This window comes from Taudactylus pleione, unplaced genomic scaffold, assembly GCF_031769625.1.
Source record: "Taudactylus pleione unplaced genomic scaffold, aTauple2 ptg000555l, whole genome shotgun sequence".
Taxonomy (NCBI): domain Eukaryota; kingdom Metazoa; phylum Chordata; class Amphibia; order Anura; family Myobatrachidae; genus Taudactylus; species Taudactylus pleione.
Genome location: NW_028284957.1, coordinates 381,037 through 400,210, shown reverse-complemented (window position 1 = coordinate 400,210; position 19,174 = coordinate 381,037). Strand labels below are relative to the sequence as shown.

The window sequence follows — 19,174 nt, the reverse complement described above, 5'->3', positions numbered from 1 at the left end:
AGACACAATACAATGTGGAGCAGTGAGCAGTCAGACACAATGCAGTGTGGAGCAGTGAGCAGTCAGACACAATACAATGTGGAGCAGTGAGCAGTCAGACACAATGCAATGTGGATCAGTGAGCAGTCAGACACAATACAATGTGGAGCAGTGAGCAGTCAGACACAATGCAATGTGGATCAGTGAGCAGTCAGACACAATACAATGTGGAGCAGTGAGCAGACAGACACAATGCAATGTGGAGCAGTGAGCAGTCAGACACAATGCAATGTGGATCAGTGAGCAGTCAGACACAATACAATGTGGAGCAGTGAGCAGACAGACACAATGCAATGTGGAGCAGTGAGCAGTCAGACACAATACAATGTGGAGCAGTGAGCAGTCAGACACAATGCAATGTGGATCAGTGAGCAGTCAGACACAATACAATGTGGAGCAGTGAGCAGACAGACACAATGCAATGTGGATCAGTGAGCAGTCAGACACAATGCAATGTGGAGCAGTGAGCAGTCAGACACAATGCAATGTGGAGCAGTGAGCAGTCAGACACAATGCAATGTGGAGCAGTGAGCAGTCAGACACAATGCAATGTGGAGCAGTGAGCAGTCAGACACAATACAATGTGGATCAGTGAGCAGTCAGACACAATGCAATGTGGAGCAGTGAGCAGTCAGACACAATGCAGTGTGGATCAGTGAGCAGTCAGACACAATGCAATGTGGAGCAGTGAGCAGTCAGACACAATGCAATGTGGATCAGTGAGCAGTCAGACACAATGCAATGTGGAGCAGTGAGCAGTCAGACACAATGCAATGTGGAGCAGTGAGCAGTCAGACACAATGCAATGTGGAGCAGTGAGCAGTCAGACACAATGCAATGTGGATCAGTGAGCAGTCAGACACAATGCAATGTGGAGCAGTGAGCAGTCTGACACAATGCAATGTGGTGCAGTGAGCAGTCAGACACAATGCAATGTGGAGCAGTGAGCAGTCAGACACAATGCAATGTGGAGCAGTGAGCAGTCAGACACAATGCAATGTGGATCAGTGAGCAGTCAGACACAATGCAATGTGGATCAGTGAGCAGTCAGACACAATACAATGTGGAGCAGTGAGCAGTCAGACAGAATGCAATGTGGAGCAGTGAGCAGTCAGACACAATGCAATGTGGAGCAGTGAGCAGTCAGACACAATGCAATGTGGAGCAGTGAGCAGTCAGACACAATGCAATGTGGATCAGTGAGCAGTCAGACACAATGCAATGTGGATCAGTGAGCAGTCAGACACAATACAATGTGGAGTAGTGAGCAGTCAGACACAATGCAATGTGGTGCAGTGAGCAGTCAGACACAATGCAATGTGGAGCAGTGAGCAGTCAGACACAATGCAATGTGGAGCAGTGAGCAGTCAGACACAATGCAATGTGGATCAGTGAGCAGTCAGACACAATGCAATGTGAAGCAGTGAGCAGTCAGACACAATGCAATGTGGAGCAGTGAGCTAACAGTCGGGTGCTCTATATGCAGCATAGTGAGGGTCCTGGTTTGAATCCTGTCTGCTCCCTTTTTATCTTAGTGCATTGAACGCAGCAGCTGGGTGGTCCATGACATTGGGATAAGTCTCTCTGCTGATTATGGGGATGTCCAGGCTCAGAGGCCTAGCTCCATGGTTCTCTGCACATAGTTATGGTGGGATCTCTGGACCAGTGTTATTTATAGTACCTATAATTCTCCTCCAGGCTGCTGGATGACATTGGTAAAATACTCACCATGTGCTTGGCCATGTGGTGGCTCAGCTGAATGGCTGCCAGGTGCTCTGCTGGTGCTGGAGATCCTGGGCTGAATCTCTGGGCAGGCTGGCTGAATGCATTGAGCACTGCTTCCATATGACATAGAACACCCCGGGCTCGTGGATGATGGTTAGTAATCTCAGTCAGGCGTCCTCTTATAAGGAAGTTGGATGTTGCACCATGTTTGTTATTAATTCTTAAGGTGCAACATCTCTACTACAGGACAACCTTCTGCAGGATTATATACCACAATCTACTACCTATGACAGCTGATCTCCCTACTGACTGGGGGCATTTTGACAATGTCATCTACAGTACCTGCCACATAAGGAACAGTGAAGCCACCGTGCCTGGGAACAGGGCTGGTTCTAGACCTTGTGGAGCTTAGGGCGAAAGTTCCCAGTTGTGCCCCTCTCCCCACAAAATCTTTCTTTTATAGATCGAAGGTGTTCCTCTGTGCATGCCGAAGGCGCACTCGCTTCCGGAAAGTGGCATTACCCACGGGGTACAGGCTTCGGAATGTATCCCCGTGCATATGTATAGCCACCTCTCAGTCATCGCCCAGGAAGGCCCAAGACATTCCAGAGTCTGAGAAGTTTAGCCGGTCCTGTGCGCTAACACACGTGGGAAACACACGTGGGACTCATGTGCTGCGCAGCTTTTTAGGGGTTTAGATGCATGAGCAGTCACGTAAAGTCGCCAACTATGTGAACATCGGTATTGCGTCTCAAATTACCTCCACAGGTCCCCAAATATGATGTCAGCCAGCATTGTGTGACCACACTGAGGGCCTCAATCAGAGGCGGTTGGAAGATGCAAGAGGTCGCTCAGAAACTGGGCAGCCGCTTGTAATCCTGACCGGCCACCTCTGTTTCGTTCGTTAGGCTGTGGGTTAACACCCACAGCTCTAATGACCGCTCGGGTGATGGTCGCGATGGTCATTGACCATCGCGACCATGGGGGCTTATGACGAGACCCTAGGGTAGGGTCTCACTTGTCGTAAGCCCCGGAGAGCTTCTGGCTCTGTCAGAGCCGGAAGCTCTCCACTGACATCACTAGTGATGTCAGTGAGGCCTCCCCCAAACGGCAGGCGTTCCCATGGGAACGCCTCCGTTTGGGCTGCCACCCCCCGGCCCGCCTTCCAAACGGGGCGAGCTGTCAATCAACATCGACAGCTCGCCCCCTTTGGAAAGAAACCCGCTACGACCGGCGCTGTCGGTCGTAGCGGGTCTCACGCATGCGCACGAAGGAGCCGGCTCCCTCGTGCGCATGCGCACTAGACTAACATCGAGGCGGCCGTGCGGTCGTAGACCGTACGGCCGCCTCTGAATACAGCCCTGAGATCCTGACAGGTAAAAAACAGATAACAAGGGCGCCCCCTAGTGCAATATGTCAGCAAAACACCAAGAGTGCTGTATTATTGTAACACATGGTTTCGTAACAAAAACTAATACAATCACAGCTTATCTGATCTATAAACCAATAAAGCCCCATAGGCCAAGCTCTCTCTGACAGAATTCTTCTGTAATAACATTCAGAAAAAGAAATAAATAGAATACATAGCGTAATACTGTTTAGGTATATACAGAATACCAAAGTGTGTAACTATATTGAGCATTCAATCGAAAATCCCTGGGACTGGATCTGGGCTATTGGCGGCTGTCCTCGTGGATTCAGTTAAGTGCTTATTCATTTATTATAATATATCATACGCTAAACATAGTTACACTCTTTGGCAGGCTACACCTCCAGGCCTTCACATAAACATAGGGCCTGATTCAGACCCGCTCGCGAGTGAACAGTGCTCGCAAGCGGGTCGATGTTCCCCCACTGCGCATGCGCCGCCTCCGGGGTGCGCATGCGCGAGCCCCAGCGAGCGACGGCAGCTCCATCGCTCCGGGGCTCACTAGAAGACGGGGTGGCTGTTGATTGACAGCTCGCCCCATTTTGTCGGCAGGGAGGGGGGGTGGCTGCACAAACGCAGGCGTTCCCTTAGGAACGCCTGTCGTTTGTGGGCGGCCCTACTGACATCACTCATTTAGAGTAGGAAGTCCACTCGGGTTTGCGGGAGCCGAGACCCACCCGCAGGGTCTCAACGCAAGCCCAATGGTCGCGATAATCGCGACCATCGCCAGGCCGCTCGCACTAGCTGCGGGTGGTCACCCACAGCTGTGCGTGCGGCCTGGAGGCCAGACCAAAAAAAAACAAAACGCCCTGAATCAGGCCTATAGGCCCATCACACGGTCGGTCATAAATCATAAGTAATAAAATTGTATTTCTCTTTTTCCTCACAAAACGATGCAATTCTTCTACTTTTACATATTTAGGGAGACATTGGGGCTGATAGTGTTGGGTGGGGCCCACATGTCACTGGCCCCACCCAAACAGTACTGACCACACCCACACAGCACTGGTCACACCTTCTCCACTTCTCACAATAGGCCCCTGTTCATTTTCAGCCCCAGGCCCATGTGGCCCTTAATCCGTCCCCTGCCAGTCTGAGAGCTCCAATTAGTATTTGTCCTCCTAGTTTTTGCATGTAGCAACAGAAGTCGCCCAATCACATTGTCCGCTCCTCCGATCGGAGTTTCTGCAACGCTACGGTAGCAGATTAATTTAAGAAGATGTGGTAGGTAGTGAACGTAGAAAGTGTTTCCGTAAGATGTCCCCGCAGTGCGTGGTACACCCACGGCTGGCTGCGGGAGCTCAGTAGTGAGGATGGAACCAAACTGTTTGGTGGACACATAGCAGAGAAATATTGTGGAATAATTAAAACATGAAAGGATTATTTATGTCTCTTAGGGGTGCCTTGGAAGCTACACGTATGGATCGAATGTCTGCGGACGTCTTTCTACTGCTCCCACCATTGTGTAATGGAAGCCCTGCTGCAGGAATTCTGCACCGTCAGGGAGGAGGATTATAATGAGGAGCTGATTAACGAGGGGCTGCCACTTCTCTTTAACATTTTCAAGACCACTAAGGTGAGAATCGTTCACCTAGACGTGTTTTCTTCGAAAGTGCGTATTTTCCAGTTTACGTAAATGCAGCTTTGGGTTCTGCTAATTATTGTTCAAGAATTTTGGATTGATGCATTATTAACGATTGTTGTCTTATCCGAGCGTCTAAAGGGCTTATTCTATATTGTTTTATGCAAAATACACCCTTTTTATTTCTTATATCAACTCATACTGGGCACGGCCGTATATTCCTCCCCACTATATTAATAGGGGGGCTCTGCGGTCCTTAGAATGAAAGCACTGCTCTGTCTGCCATAGGACACAAGCACAGCGAGTAACAGCGTGTGGGGTGCTGGGGACCCCACTGACAGGCATGTGGCAGGCACTGCTGGCCTGGCATCAGGACCAGAGACTTGCTTTGTTGTCTTTGCTTAAGCTTCGTTACGAGATGGTGTGGTATCTTAAATCCCCTGACCAGCTATAGGGGTATCTGTAATAGGTTCCCGATTTACAGGAACCTGCGTGACTTCAATTTAAAACGCCAATTTTGCCTCTAGAACAATATTGCTGCTTTTAAATGTGGCGTCTATATCGCTGAAATCACACAGCTTGTGCTAATATTGCTAGCATTGCACGTGGCCGCCTGTGGAAATCCTGCTTTTGCCCCTGTGGCTGATGCGATTTATTTTCTTTCCCGCAGAGTGACGCAGTCACACACCAGCTGGCCTCCATCTTTGCTCATTGTTATGGAGACAGCCCAGTGCCCAAGATTCCAGAGAAACAGAAAACCCTTCCTGCACGCCTAGGTGAGGAGTACGAGGCCCGTCTCCCTGACCCTTAGACTAAGTGAATGTGTGGGAACCCCTGCGCGCTGCGGTCACACCCCCGATAAGCAACTCCCAGCAAGTGCAATGCCCTGGCCCACACATGCAGCTAAGGTGCCACTTCCTGCACCCCTAGTACAGCAGGCCCACACCTGTCCCCATAACAATTTAGCACCATGCTGGGCACTCACCTGAGTAATGATCCTTTCCCTCACAGATCCTCACTTCCTGCACTCCTAGTACAGCAGGCCCACACCTGTCCCCATAACAAGGTAGCACCATGCTGGGCACTCACCTGAGTAATGATCCTTTCCCTCACAGATCCTCACTTCCTGCACCCCTGGTACACCAGGCCCACACCTGTCCCCATAGCAATGTAGCACCATGCTGGGCACGCACCTGAGTAATGATCCTTTCCCTCACAGATCCTCACTTCCTGTACTCCTAGTACAGCAGGCCCACACCTGCCCCCATAACAAGGTAGCACCATGCTGGGCACTCACCTGAGTAATGGTCCTTTCCCTCACAGATCCTCACTTCCTGCACTCCTAGTACAGCAGGCCCACACCTGTCCCCATAACAAGGTAGCACCATGCTGGGCACTCACCTGAGTAATGATCCTTTCCCTCACAGATCCTCACTTTCTGCGCTCCTAGTACAGCAGGCCCACACCTGTCCCCATAACAATTTAGCACCATGCTGGGCACTCACCTGAGTCATGATCCTTTCCCTCACTTTCTGCGCTCCTAGTACAGCAGGCCCACACCTGCCCCCATAGCAATGTAGCACCATGCTGGGCACTCACCTGAGTAATGATCCTTTCCCTCACAGATCCTCACTTCCTGCACTCCTAGTACAGCAGGCCCACACCTGCCCCCATAGCAATGTAGCACCATGCTGGGCACTCACCTGAGTAATGATCCTTTCCCTCACAGATCCTCATTTCCTGCACTCCTAGCACAGCAGGCCCACACCTGCCCCCATAGCAATGTAGCACCATGCTGGGCACTCACCTGAGTCATGATCCTTTTCCCTCACAGATCCTCACTTCCTGCACTCCTAGTACAGCAGGCCCACACCTGCCCCCATAGCAAGGTAGCACCATGCTGGGCACGCACCTGAGTAATGATCCTTTCCCTCACAGATCCTCATTTCCTGTACTCCTAGAACAGCAGGCCCACACCTGTCCCCATAGCAAGGTAGCACCATGCTGGGCACTCACCTGAGTAATGGTCCTTTCCCTCACAGATCCTCACTTCCTGAATAACGAGGAGATGTCGGATGTGACGTTTCTGGTAGAAGGGAGATTGTTCTACGCTCACAAGGTTCTCCTGGTCACAGCCTCTAACAGGTAATGAGCACAACCATTTTGGAGAGAAGCCACCATATTGGAGAGCAGGCCGTAACGCTTGAGATGCAGAATATGGTTTATGCTTAGATTCAGGATATCTGTACAGAAAGTAGTGTATAAAAAACGGAGCTTATTAAGATGCCATCTTGCGATAGGGATGTTAAGGGCTGGAGGCACCAGCTCCTATAGTTGGTACCCCAACCCCCCGGCCTGTACTCCTCAAATGTTGCAAGGAGGAGAACCATTTAATAAGCGCTGTTTCATACCCTGATGTTATAGATGCAGCTATGCTGGACATACATTAATAAATAATTTTCCAAGCCTTTTATTAAAAAACTAGCTAATGTACCCGGCGTTTCCCGGTTTCACATTTTTCAAGTTAAGTTTTATTATGTGATGTCATCCAAACCCAGCCAGTGGAAGGCCCAGAACATGCTCCCCGGGTCAAAGTTCTGCCCGGTGTACTCTGCCGCGAGGTCTGAATGGGACACCAACCACTCCATTAGCATACCTCCCAACATGACCCTCTCCAGGAGGGACACAATGCTCTGGTCCTGGACTTCCCTGGTAAGAGGCGGGGCTGCAGCGCAGTTCAAAATTCAAATAGGGGAGACACACCAACTGTCATTTCACACACTGCCAAACATCACTGGCTGGGACTCACTGGCAGTTGGTGTGACTCCCCTATTTGAATTTTGGACTATACTGTAGCTCCACCTCTGGAGCCTCCACCAATCATAAATTACCAGGGAAGTCCAGGACCAGAGCATTGTGTCCCTCCTGGAGAGGGTCATGTTGGGAGATATGCCATTAGGCATCTCAGACCAATTGCCACCCCTCTGTGAGGTTTTTATCCAAATCAATCCAGTGGAAGACCCAGAACAGGTTCCCCGAGTCAAAGTTCTGCCCAGCATACACCAACGAGAGGTCCGACTGGGGCCCTAATCCCCCTAAATCCTGTCCATGATCCAACGGGACCACCTCACGTTGGTTTCATCCCAATCGGTGCAGGGGTGTCCGAATGCATAACCAGACAGACACAAAAACAAACAGACCAATTAATTTTATTTATAAGATACCTGGCACCACCTTTCCGTGATACCCTGCCTATTAACAGGCCTTTGAGAGTTCTTTAGACTTCAAACAGTGACACCTAGAGGCTAGGAGAATAGATTGCACAGATTCACAAAAATAGTCAAATATGATACATATCATCGGGATGGTTTACATCCAAAGAATCTGAAATAAAAGCTATGCTGACCTCTGGACGGGCCTTTATCATCGTCTCAACGTTAGCGTAAATCGAATAGGTGTAAATCACTGTTGTTCTGACAACAAAGCATAATCGCCACTAGCAACCAACATTTATTTTGCATGAGTATAATTCGAACTAAAATTATAATAAGGTTTTGGGGATTTTTTTTTAGGTTTAAGTCCCTGATGACCAATGCAAGTGGTGAAGAGGATTCATGTTCCACCACGATTGAAATCACAGATGTTAAGTACAGCATTTTCCAGGTGTGTATACAAGTACAGTGATCTATGGATCACAACGTTAGGGGGGGGGGCAGGATGTCTGTCCTATGTCACTGCGGCTGTCAGAGTCGCCCCAGTCTGTATTCTGTGCTCTGTGACAATGAATTACTGCAGGTAGACCCAGCGCCACTATTAACCCCCCTGACACATCTAGATGATCTGAATCTCCCAGAAGCCAGCACATTTTAGGACAAACGTCCTGGCTCCAAGCCATGTAAACATTAACTATCTCATGTAAAAAGCTTCCTAGGCTCAGAGTCAGGCTCTGCTCATTCAATAAACTCTGACTTAATGGGAAATACAGGTGTCCCCTGTATCATTCAGTTATCAGAGAGGAACCTGGGGAAATCTCTGCATCCATTCTGTTAGTCAGTTTTCCAGATGATGAAGCCCAGGGGCGCACACGATAACAGTCAGCCATTATCCTGCCTTCTCAGGCCTGTGATTCCATTTACCACACAAATATGCGGGAGCTAGAGCACAGATCCAGCGGGAACGTGGAGAAGAGACGCTGGATCATCGGAGGACGCTGGGAAATTTGTGTAAACATTGCAGTGCCAAGGTGGATTCCCGCACACCAGCCATTGTGAAAGGGAAATCGGGTGCAGTCCAGGCCATAAGTACACGGATAGCAGCCACCTGGTTTCCCGCATAGCCGCCACCTGTTACTCCAGGTTCTGCTTCTTTCTATGATGTCCGAGGTCAGCATGGCGCTGTAAGACCGCCCTAACTGCAAAGGGGTTGAGTCTGCTAAGTGGGGAAGGGATCCTATAGAGCAGGGGTGGGGAACCTTTTTTCTGCCAAGGGCCAGTTTGATATATATATAGCATTATTCACGGGCCTGGTGAAGCCCACGCCCCCTCCGTGTGATGTCACAGGGGAGCGTGGCCACAATCCCTGGTGATTACAGCAATGCACAGAGAATTCTGAGGAGGCTCCGGGGAACTGTAAGGGCAGCGGTGTGACCATCTGAAACGTCCTAAGGACGCTCCAGGCAGCAATGCTGCATAGATTCTGGCTGTAGGGTGCCATTCTATGCACCCTGCTATCTAGATGAGGCTAGCAGGAAAAAGCTCGGAGGGCCAGCTCAAATGATTCCGAGGGCCTGATACGGACCCCGGGCAGGAGGTTCCCCATCCCTGCTATAGAGAGTGGGGGCAGCCATTTTGTGTGCTGAACAAATAGCCATGAGGATGCTATTTATTAATTCACTAGACACCCGTTACATCACAGAGGTACAGTACAAAGAAAGGTGCATACACACACAACGATTTTTTTGAACAATTATCGATAAACTATATCGATTGCCGTTGAAAAAAATCGTTCACTTTCTAAGTTAAAACGATGAACGATTATCGTTCGTGCGTGTTCACATTTGTAGTTCAGTCAGACTGACCAACGCAACGATTTTCATTAAGGGAATATGCAAAAATCGTTTGTAGTTCAAAGACATCATTCATTACATTTAGTAAATGAACTATTTTAGTAAACGATTTTCGTTCATTTTTCCCTTGAAAAAAAGAACGAAAATCGTTTAATAAAATCGTTAACTTACAAAATCGTTGTGTGTGTGTACGCACCTATACACTCCTAGTGAATGTGTTGGCTGTTTACTTATAAATATCGCTTCAGAAAAAAAAGAAATGACTCAATTTGTGTCAAGACAACAGAAGCCGTATAAAGGCACGGCTGTAATTCACTTCTTGTGATCTGGTCAAAAAAAAAAGGAAAGGGAATAATTTATCCTAATGGCCTGAAACGAGAATAATTTTTTTGGACGCTGATGACCTTGTGGAGTCTCACATGCGCACTGCACTGGAAACCAGAGACCAGTTTCAATTAAAAATAAAAACAAAAAATGTCCTGGAATAATTGTAGATGTTAAGACACCACATATTGTCTCATTGAATTTGAAATTTATTTTGTATTATTTTGATGTGCAGTGTTATTTGCTTCAATAAAAAAAATGTTTAAAAAAAAATAAATAAAAATAAAAACAAATAAAAAAAATATGAAAGCATTAAATAAAAATAAAGTTAAATATATTCTGTAATTCCCCATTTCCATCTGTGAGGCCTGAGGAATACAGAGGAGCGATGTATCTGGCGAGCAGACAGGTGTTTGCACATGGTTTTGGGCACTTCTCTCCTTATACATATAACCCCTTATTTGGTGGTTTTCAAAAAATTGCTTTTTTCCATTAGGCCAAATCTTGACGAAAAGTCATTCACATTCTGTTAATAGGGAACATCACAGTTATTTCCTCCCAACTCTCCTCAGTGACGTAGCTTTATTAAGCTGCATACACACACAACGATTTAGTTAATGAACGATTTTAGTAAACGATTTTCTCCCTTGAAAAAAATGAACTAAAATCGTTTACTAAAGTTGTTCATTTACTATGTTCATTTAAATGTAATGAACGATTTTTTAGAACTACAAACGATTATTGCATATCCCCTTACATGAAAACAGTTGAGTTGACAAGTCTGACTGAACTACAAACGTGAACGCGCATGAACGAAAATCGTTCATCATTTGTAAAAATCGTTCACTTTCTGAGTCAAAGATTACCGTTAAATGATATTGTTTCACGATAATCGTTCAAAAAATCGTTGTGTGTGTATGCAGCTTTAGAGATAGAAAACTATTGTGCGTTGCTGTGAGGAGAATATGGTGGGTACAGGTGGCGCGGCCTAGTGGTCTGGGATCAATCATTCACAGACGGCAAGCAAGCGACTGAGCATCCATTTAGCTAAAGCAGGGGTTTTCAACCCTCAGGTTTTCCGATCAGGTCATGGTTTCAGGATTTCTGTCTGTGGAAGCAGGTGGGATAATTAATGACCCAGCAAAATAGATGAACTCACCTGTGCATGATTACAAAATTTAAACAAACATGGGGGCCTATGTACTAAGTCTTGGAGAGAAAGATAAAGTGGACGGGAATAAAATCCCAACCGATCAGCTCCTAACTTTCATTGTTCAAACACAGCCTGTAAAGTGACAGTTAGGAGCTGATTGGTTGGTACTTTATCTCCGTACACTTTATTTATCTCCAAGGATTAGTACCTAGATCTCATGACCTGTTGGTGGCAGTGCCATTAAGAGCTCTGATCGGGATGGGGACGGGGCCAAATCTGGAAGGTGTGGCCCCGTCACCTCCCAATTTTTTTTTTTTGTTTAACCAAACTACTATGTACATGGTTTGTCGCTACAGGGGAGGGGTGATCCGTGTCATTGTCCCCACCTGTAATACTTCTGCTCTCTGGCAGCGCCTGTATAGCAGCGCAGAAGCACATTGGGCCCGGGTAGTAATAGTCACTCTTCCCACCCCCACCATTGGCACTGGTTTGGTGGTGCTTGAGGTCTGGAGTTGAGAACCACTGATCTAAAGTAACAATTACAGCTTTTTTTTTTTTTGTTCAGTAAGGCCTCATATTACTATCTGCATTCAAAGAGCCTAGTCAGAGGAAAGGACTGTCCCTAAGACACAAAGTTAGTCCCTGACTGAGGTGATTTTGGTATTCTGTCCCCATATTGTCTTATAATCCAATATTATTTCTGTAACCCTTGCTCTGACCAAAGCTTTTCTCTCCTTCAGATGTTGATGCAGTACTTATACTATGGAGGCACCGAGTCTATACGAGTACCCACAGCTGCTATTCTAGAGGTAAGTTGTGTGGTTATCCAGGTTTCTCTGAGGAGGTCTCTATTATAACAGACCTAATGATCTCAGGGACATGAGATGAGGTGGAGGGAGGTGTGCGAGGAGAGCCAGAGGGGGGGATGAGAACGTGGGAAGGGCAGGTAGACGTGCAGACGGTTAAGGAATGATGGTACAGAGCGGTGGGGAGGTCTCCAAGGGTAAAAGTGGTGGTTGTTGGGTGTAGGTGCTACTACAACAAGTATGGCTAGACTTCATAATACCACAAAGAACAGACGGCAGAGATTCTCTGTTCCTTCTACAGCCGTGGTGTCAAACTCGGGCCCTTCAGCTGCAATGGAACTACATGTCCCAGCATGCACTGCCAGAGTTTTGCTATTAGGGCATGCTAAAACTGTGGCAGGGCATGCTGGGATATGTAGGCCCACAGCAGCTGGAGGGCCCGAGTTTGACACCACTGTTCCTGTTCTACAGCATTCTCTAGAGAACAGAGTGCAGCCGGAGAAGGGAGTAAGATGTCTAATAGATTCCCATCTCTCTGATATTTTGTATATCTGCTGTGTAATGACCATGTCCGTATTGTGACTGGATGCTCGGCTGTCTCCCCAGCTCCTGTCTGCGGCCAGCCACTTTCAGCTCGATGCTCTGCAGCGACACTGTGAAATCATCTGCTCCCAGAACATAGACCTAGACAACTGCGTCAGTATCTACAAGTACGCCAAGGTGAGACGGCAGAGAAGGGTTTCTCTAACACGGAGACCTAGAGATGGGGGCCTGCATGTCTTCATAAATGTCTTCTTAGGTGGGGGGAAAAAAAAAATCTTAATTAAGGTCCGGCAGGATCAGGCGATGCTTGCTTTAGGGACTGAAAGCCACGATGATACAGTTGTATGGCCACAAGCGCAGTGATCCGATCCCGCGTCTTTTTACACTAGATGCCTCCTGTGGCAGTAGCATAATTTCACGCTACGGCTGTTGCAAAAGCGTACGTCAGAGCCACGGCCGCCATCATTGGGGTGTGGGTGCTAAATAAGCATCTAACCGTGCAGTTCGGACCATACTCGAGGCTCGGGGGTCTTCAGTCAAGAATTACCACAGGGTGTAGAATAACAGCATCTCCTGGTGTGAAGGGGTTTCCAGGGGTTCAGTTAATGCAGTTTGTGCAGAAAGGCCTGAAAAGGGGTTCAAAACTCAGAGAGGACTGATATGTACATGAAACTTTTATAGAACTGTATTCTGACAGAGAACGCTGGTGCTGGCATCTACCGGAGTTGTACATATTCTTTCTGGCCGAGCTGCAAACACAGCCTCAATACATACCCCCTATAGCTCCTGGGCTCCAATTCTGACACCAACAGCCGTACAGCACCCGCCTGTAGAACCAAGGATTCAGTGGAGTTAAAATTCCTTACCGGGAAGTCTGCTTTCAAGTTGTGATACTGGCCAGAAGTCTCCAGATGAAGTGAGCTCTGTGTAAGGGTAGAGGCTGTGAGAGTATTGTGCACAGGACAGATGATCTATTGGTCCATTACAATGGCCAGCGTCATCATCGACCAGGGGTATTTAACAGGAATCAATATGATTTACCGGAAGCGGAAGCCCAGCAGGGGTGAAAATCCCTAAACTACAAAAGGTAAGTATCGCCAACCTTTTTTTTTACCCCCCCCATCCCTCCTTTAAGATGTGCCTAAACCTAACCCCCCCCTCCCAGCAGCCTAACCCCAAGTCCCCCACAGAACCCCCTAACCTAACCCTCCCCACCTGCGGCTGTCCATGCCTGGCTTACCTTCGATCGGTAAGCCGGGTGTCGGGCTCCCTGCGTAGGTCTAATGACAGGCGTCAGGATTTCGATGCCTGTCATTAGTACCTTGCCGGGATTAGACAGTCAGGAAGCCGGCGGTCGGGATTTCATCCGTCGGCTTCCCATTTAACATGCTGCCCTCCAGCTGCGGTGGAAATACACATCCCAGCATGTCCTGACAGCAAGACTGTAGCAGGGCATGCTGGGATGTACAGTTCCACAGCAGCTGGAGCGCCACATAGACCATTGCCAGGAAGATTACTTCAGTAAATTGACAGATTTATATTGGGACAAGACAACTTAAAAAAAATGAAAATGCAAGGCGCTCTGCTCCAGATTGTTGAATGCATCTCAGGCAGAACGCACATTGCCACAACGGAGCTACTGGGCCGGGCGACGCACAGGGCCGCAACGGAGCTACCAGGCGACGCACATTGCCACAACGGAGCTACTGGGCCGGGCCACGCACAGGGCCACAACGGAGCGGCCGGGCCACGCAACGCACAGGGCCGCAACGGAGCTACCGGGCGACGCATAGGGCCGCAACGGAGCTACCGGGCGACGCACATTGCCACAACGGAGCGGCCGGGCGACGCACAGGGCCGCAACGAAGCTACCGGGCCACGCAACGCACAGGGCCGCAACGGAGCGACCGGGCGACGCATAGGGCCGCAACGGAGCTACCGGGCCGGGCGACGCACAGGGCCACAACGGAGTGGCCGGGCGACACACAGGGCCACAACGGAGCTACCGGGCCATGCGACGCACAGGGCCGCAACGGAGCTACCGGGCGACGCACAGGGCCGCAACGGAGCTACCGGGCCAGGCAACGCACAGGGCCGCAACGGAGCTACCGGGCGACGCACATTGCCACAACGGAGCTACTGGGCCGGGCGACGCACAGGGCCACAAAGGAGCGGCCGGGCGACGCACAGGGCCACAAAGGAGTGGCCGGGCGACGCAACGCACAGGGCCGCAACGGAGCTACCGGGCGACGCACAGGGCCGCAACGGAGCTACCGGGCGACGCACATTGCCACAACGGAGCTACTGGGCCGGGCGACGCAGAGGGCCACAACGGAGCGGCCGGGCGACACACAGGGCCGCAACGGAGCTACCGGGCCACGCAACGCACAGGGCCGCAACGGAGCTACCAGGCGACGCATAGGGCCGCAACGGAGCTACCGGGCCGGGCGACGCACAGGGCCACAACGGAGTGGCCGGGCGACACACAGGGCCACAACGGAGCTACCGGGCCAGGCGACGCACAGAGCCGCAACGGAGCTACCGGGCGACGCACAGGGCCGCAACGGAGCTACCGGGCCAGGCAACGCACAGGGCCGCAACGGAGCTACCGGGCGACGCACATTGCCACAACGGAGCTACTGGGCCGGGCGACGCACAGGGCCGCAACGGAGCTACCGGGCGACGCACAGGGCCGCAACGGAGCTACCGGGCGACGCACATTGCCACAACGGAGCTACTGGGCCGGGCGACGCAGAGGGCCACAACGGAGTGGCCGGGCGACGCACAGGGCCGCAACGGAGCTACCGGGCCAGGCGACGCACAGGGCCGCAACGGAGCTACCGGGCGATGCACAAGGCCGCAAAGGAGCTGCCGGGCGATGCACAGGGCCGCAACGGGGCGACCAGGCGACGCACAGGGCCACAACGGAACTACTGAGCCGGGCGACCACCTGGTTTACGCTGCACAAGATTCTTCTAATCCAATACTTTTGCACCCAGATTTCTCAATGTATCATCCCTTAAGGACAGTTTTGGGAAGTACCCTGCATCCCAAAGTCACCCATGACCCACTGATTGGAAGACCTGGTTCACCATTCGCCATTGTGTGTGTGTAGAGAAGTTTTGTCATGTTGTCGGCCTGCCAGCTTTCTTGGGACCAGAACATCTGCCAGATTATTTACCCCCCCCCCCCCCCCCCCCACAGTTTCTTCTGTGGGGATGCTGCCAGGTTCTGACCTAAAGAGAACAAACTCTCAAAAGGCAAAGCCTTCTGCTCCCCATTATATTCCTCATCCGCCCCCAGCACTTAGGCCTAAGCATGCACCTTGCTGCATTTCCCAAGGCCAAAATCCCTGCCCACCCTGGGCTCTGCTCAATTCACTACTCCACTGCATTGTGCCCCAAATAGCCATAGAAGCAGGGGCGAGAGTGGCAGGAAAGTGCCAATTAGGAGTTCCTATTGAAGGAAGGGAACAGACAAGTTATAGTGCCCACTCCACCCACCGTGCCCTCTATGGGGGAGGTCCCATAATCCCATAACTGTTGGCCAAGAACTTTATTTAAGGGAATGCATAACTCTTATTAGGGACTCTCATGTGGTTTATTGTATTGTTATTAATCTAGGAACACAGAAGCTGTTTATTTTAGGTTTGTCCTGGTGTCACTACAGATTCTCCTAAAGCTACTTATGTTCTCACCCCTTCCTCCCCCTTTAGTAAGGTTTATCTCTTCTGTTATTCAGATCCACAATGCGCCAGAGCTGGCTCTATTCTGCGAGGGCTACTTCCTCCGTAACATGGGGACACTGCTGGGGCAGGAATCCTTCAAACAACTGACACACGGGCGCAGCAGCAAGGTGCAGGGACTGGACACCCTGACGGACTTAAGAACCACATTGACCAACCGAATCAAAGACATGTACATCTCATGCAGAGTGTGACCCGCAGGACTGGCCCATGTGTACATGGTGGGATTCATGGGGAAGGGGCTCCCAGCCACGGAACTATGTAGATAGGAGGAGGATACTGGACACAGCAGAATAAGGATGGTGCTGTAGCAGAATAGGTCGATGTAAATGAGCAGTCATGAATATTAAACCTTATGTACAGTATATGTAGATAAAAACAGCATTGTCAGGGTTTTTGTACAAATAATGTCACCCCCCCCCCCCCCACCCAGAATAACAAACGTTGTCTCCGGCCAAGTGAGCGACGTGTGGACTTAGAAATGAGCAGGTGGGAGGTCTGTTCTGTATTACGCTAAATAGCATCTCATTGCAGTCATCTGCACCTTATAGATTACCTGATTGGAATGCAATTGAGTGCCGACCTTTGCCATAACGACTAAATACAACAATTAATGCAGAGAGATTATTGGTCAACAAAGAAATACAATGTTATTGTACTGGAGCTTGATATGTTTCTACAGACCACAATCATGGGCAATATTTTATAAAAAGAGCAAATTAAAAATGTTCTTGGAGAAAACAAAAAGTGTTTGATGGTATAACTGGGCACGGTTACACCATAGTTTATTAAAAAGTGTTTATTTAGGCTACAGATACGTCCGTTGTTTCATTTCTTAAACTGGCAGATGATACAAACGAAGACAATTGAAAATAATGAATAGATTTTAAGAATCCCTGATGGGATAAAGTTGTTGTTGTTTTTTTTAACGGGAAATGCTGAATCATTAGGATAAAACCGTGAAAAACTACATAACAAATGATGATCATAAACAAAAACACATCTTATAGGGGAGTTCGCTAAACCACGGAAACTTTACTGAACACAAGAAAGTGCTATGTAACGTTATAGCATGCAAAACGTACATTCCTCCTCCTTTACAGGGGGGGTATTCCCCCTTAGTTATACAAAATAAACGGGAAGAGATCTTACAGAGTAAATGAGTCCAGACAGAGCTACAGCACTTCCAGGTGACTCTCTCTGCAACAGAATCACTTGTGTCTTGTGCAGACAATAGCTCCAGGAGATATATCGTTTTTTTACATGATCGGAGAGAGATGCAAGATAAATGGCGCTGTCAAAATACCGCAGGGGCCGGAGGTGCTGACCCATGGGACGCACGGCATGAAACGTAGTCATGTGTGAACGGTAGGCGCAGGCTGGCAAAGGGAGGAAGGAAATTCCCACCTGCACTATTTTCTGAGATGTTGCATCGTTCTAAACCTTGTGTGATCCCAGCCGTCCGTCGTGTATCTGTCTGATACACCCAGCAGGAGATGGAACTGTCCGGTGTCCTGGACTTCTCAAATGGGACCGTAGCATCTCCAGAATTTATATTTGATGATTAAATTACAATTGTATATTGATAATACTACAACGTACTTCCATTAGAAGGACATGGCTGGTTTGACTATTCGTTTAACACGATTTTAGTAACACATGTACTATAACAAACAAAAAAGGTATAAGCTCTGGGGAATGGTAACAGAACTGTCCTGAAGCTTGTGGTTTATATGGTATATAGCCAGCTCTGTACATATATGCACTGCTCTCACCCACTATGGGCTATGCACAATGCATTTAAACATTCTACTATATACAGTCAGTCAGGTACAGAGGCCATTCTCCTGAGCAAGGATTGCCCCCTGCAATACTCATCAACGCTGATACTTGGACTGGCCGCCACACAGTTACCGATAGCAACACCAGAACGTGTGCTCAGCCGCTCACTTCCTAAACTTCTGCTTCTTCTCTTTGCCTTTCTTCAGTTTCTTCTGCAGCTTAAACCCGACCCTCTCCGGCTTCTCTAGTTTTCGTTTCTTATCGCTAAAAGTAAAAAAAATATTTAAAAAAATAGTGATATCACCAATGTCTCTTCCCCTATGTACAGTATGGCTGATCTATGAACAATAATAATAATTTTATTTATATAGTGTTCTTCTCCCGTAGGACTCAGTCGCTTTACAGACACCAGAAAACTTGGTACATTGTACAAGGATTTGGTGTTGCAAAAAATAGAAAACCACACCGAGATAATTACAATCAACCGAAACCTAGAGAGCACAATAAGCTTATTGCAGGGTTGGTTCAGACATTTTGGGAAACAATTTCCACGGGTTATATATTCCACCCACAAAAGGTACCATATGAGGCAGCCATCTTGGGCGCACTACGTAGGATTACCCTGGGTGGAACAGGTTATGCCTAGAAGAGATGACACAAAATGGGTGGTTGCAGCATCCTGATGCTAGGAGTAGGGTCCCAACATAATCGTCAGGTCTATGTAATTTTCATCCCATCCACGAGTGTACCAGGTGAGGCAGCCATGGTGGGCACACTCTGAAGGTTGCACTGTGGGAGATAAACCATACAAGGACCCAAGGAATATACTGGAAAACTGACATGTGTGGCAGTAGGATATATCCTTTGTGAATAGATCCACGTGAAGTACATCCTGCCCAACAATAAAACAAATTGCTACAGATGAGCCATAGGAGAGGATGCCCACTGCGCCACTAGGATTACCCTCCAAGTAATTCATCG

The 19,174-nt window shown here is 48.9% G+C and overlaps 2 protein-coding genes across 4 annotated transcripts in view; one reads left to right on the top strand and one right to left on the bottom strand.

Annotated features, from left to right (window-relative positions):
• The window catches only part of ABTB2 (ankyrin repeat and BTB domain containing 2), a 132,172-nt gene extending 114,948 nt beyond the window's left edge, over positions 1 to 17,224 (top strand). Inside the window, exons 11-17 of the mRNA XM_088452625.1 lie at positions 4,591 to 4,769; positions 5,446 to 5,551; positions 6,818 to 6,920; positions 8,348 to 8,438; positions 12,058 to 12,126; positions 12,730 to 12,843; positions 16,408 to 17,224. Of these exons, the coding sequence (XP_088308751.1) occupies positions 4,591 to 4,769; positions 5,446 to 5,551; positions 6,818 to 6,920; positions 8,348 to 8,438; positions 12,058 to 12,126; positions 12,730 to 12,843; positions 16,408 to 16,605 (860 nt within the window). The 3' untranslated portion in view covers positions 16,606 to 17,224. The remainder of the gene's footprint in view (positions 1 to 4,590; positions 4,770 to 5,445; positions 5,552 to 6,817; positions 6,921 to 8,347; positions 8,439 to 12,057; positions 12,127 to 12,729; positions 12,844 to 16,407) is intronic.
• Positions 17,195 to 19,174, bottom strand: part of NAT10 (N-acetyltransferase 10) — a 35,607-nt gene continuing 33,627 nt past the window's right edge. For all 3 annotated transcript variants that reach the window (XM_088452624.1, XM_088452622.1, XM_088452623.1), the window contains exon 29: positions 17,195 to 18,457. In XM_088452624.1, the coding sequence (XP_088308750.1) occupies positions 18,358 to 18,457 (100 nt within the window). In that variant the 3' untranslated portion in view covers positions 17,195 to 18,357. The remainder of the gene's footprint in view (positions 18,458 to 19,174) is intronic.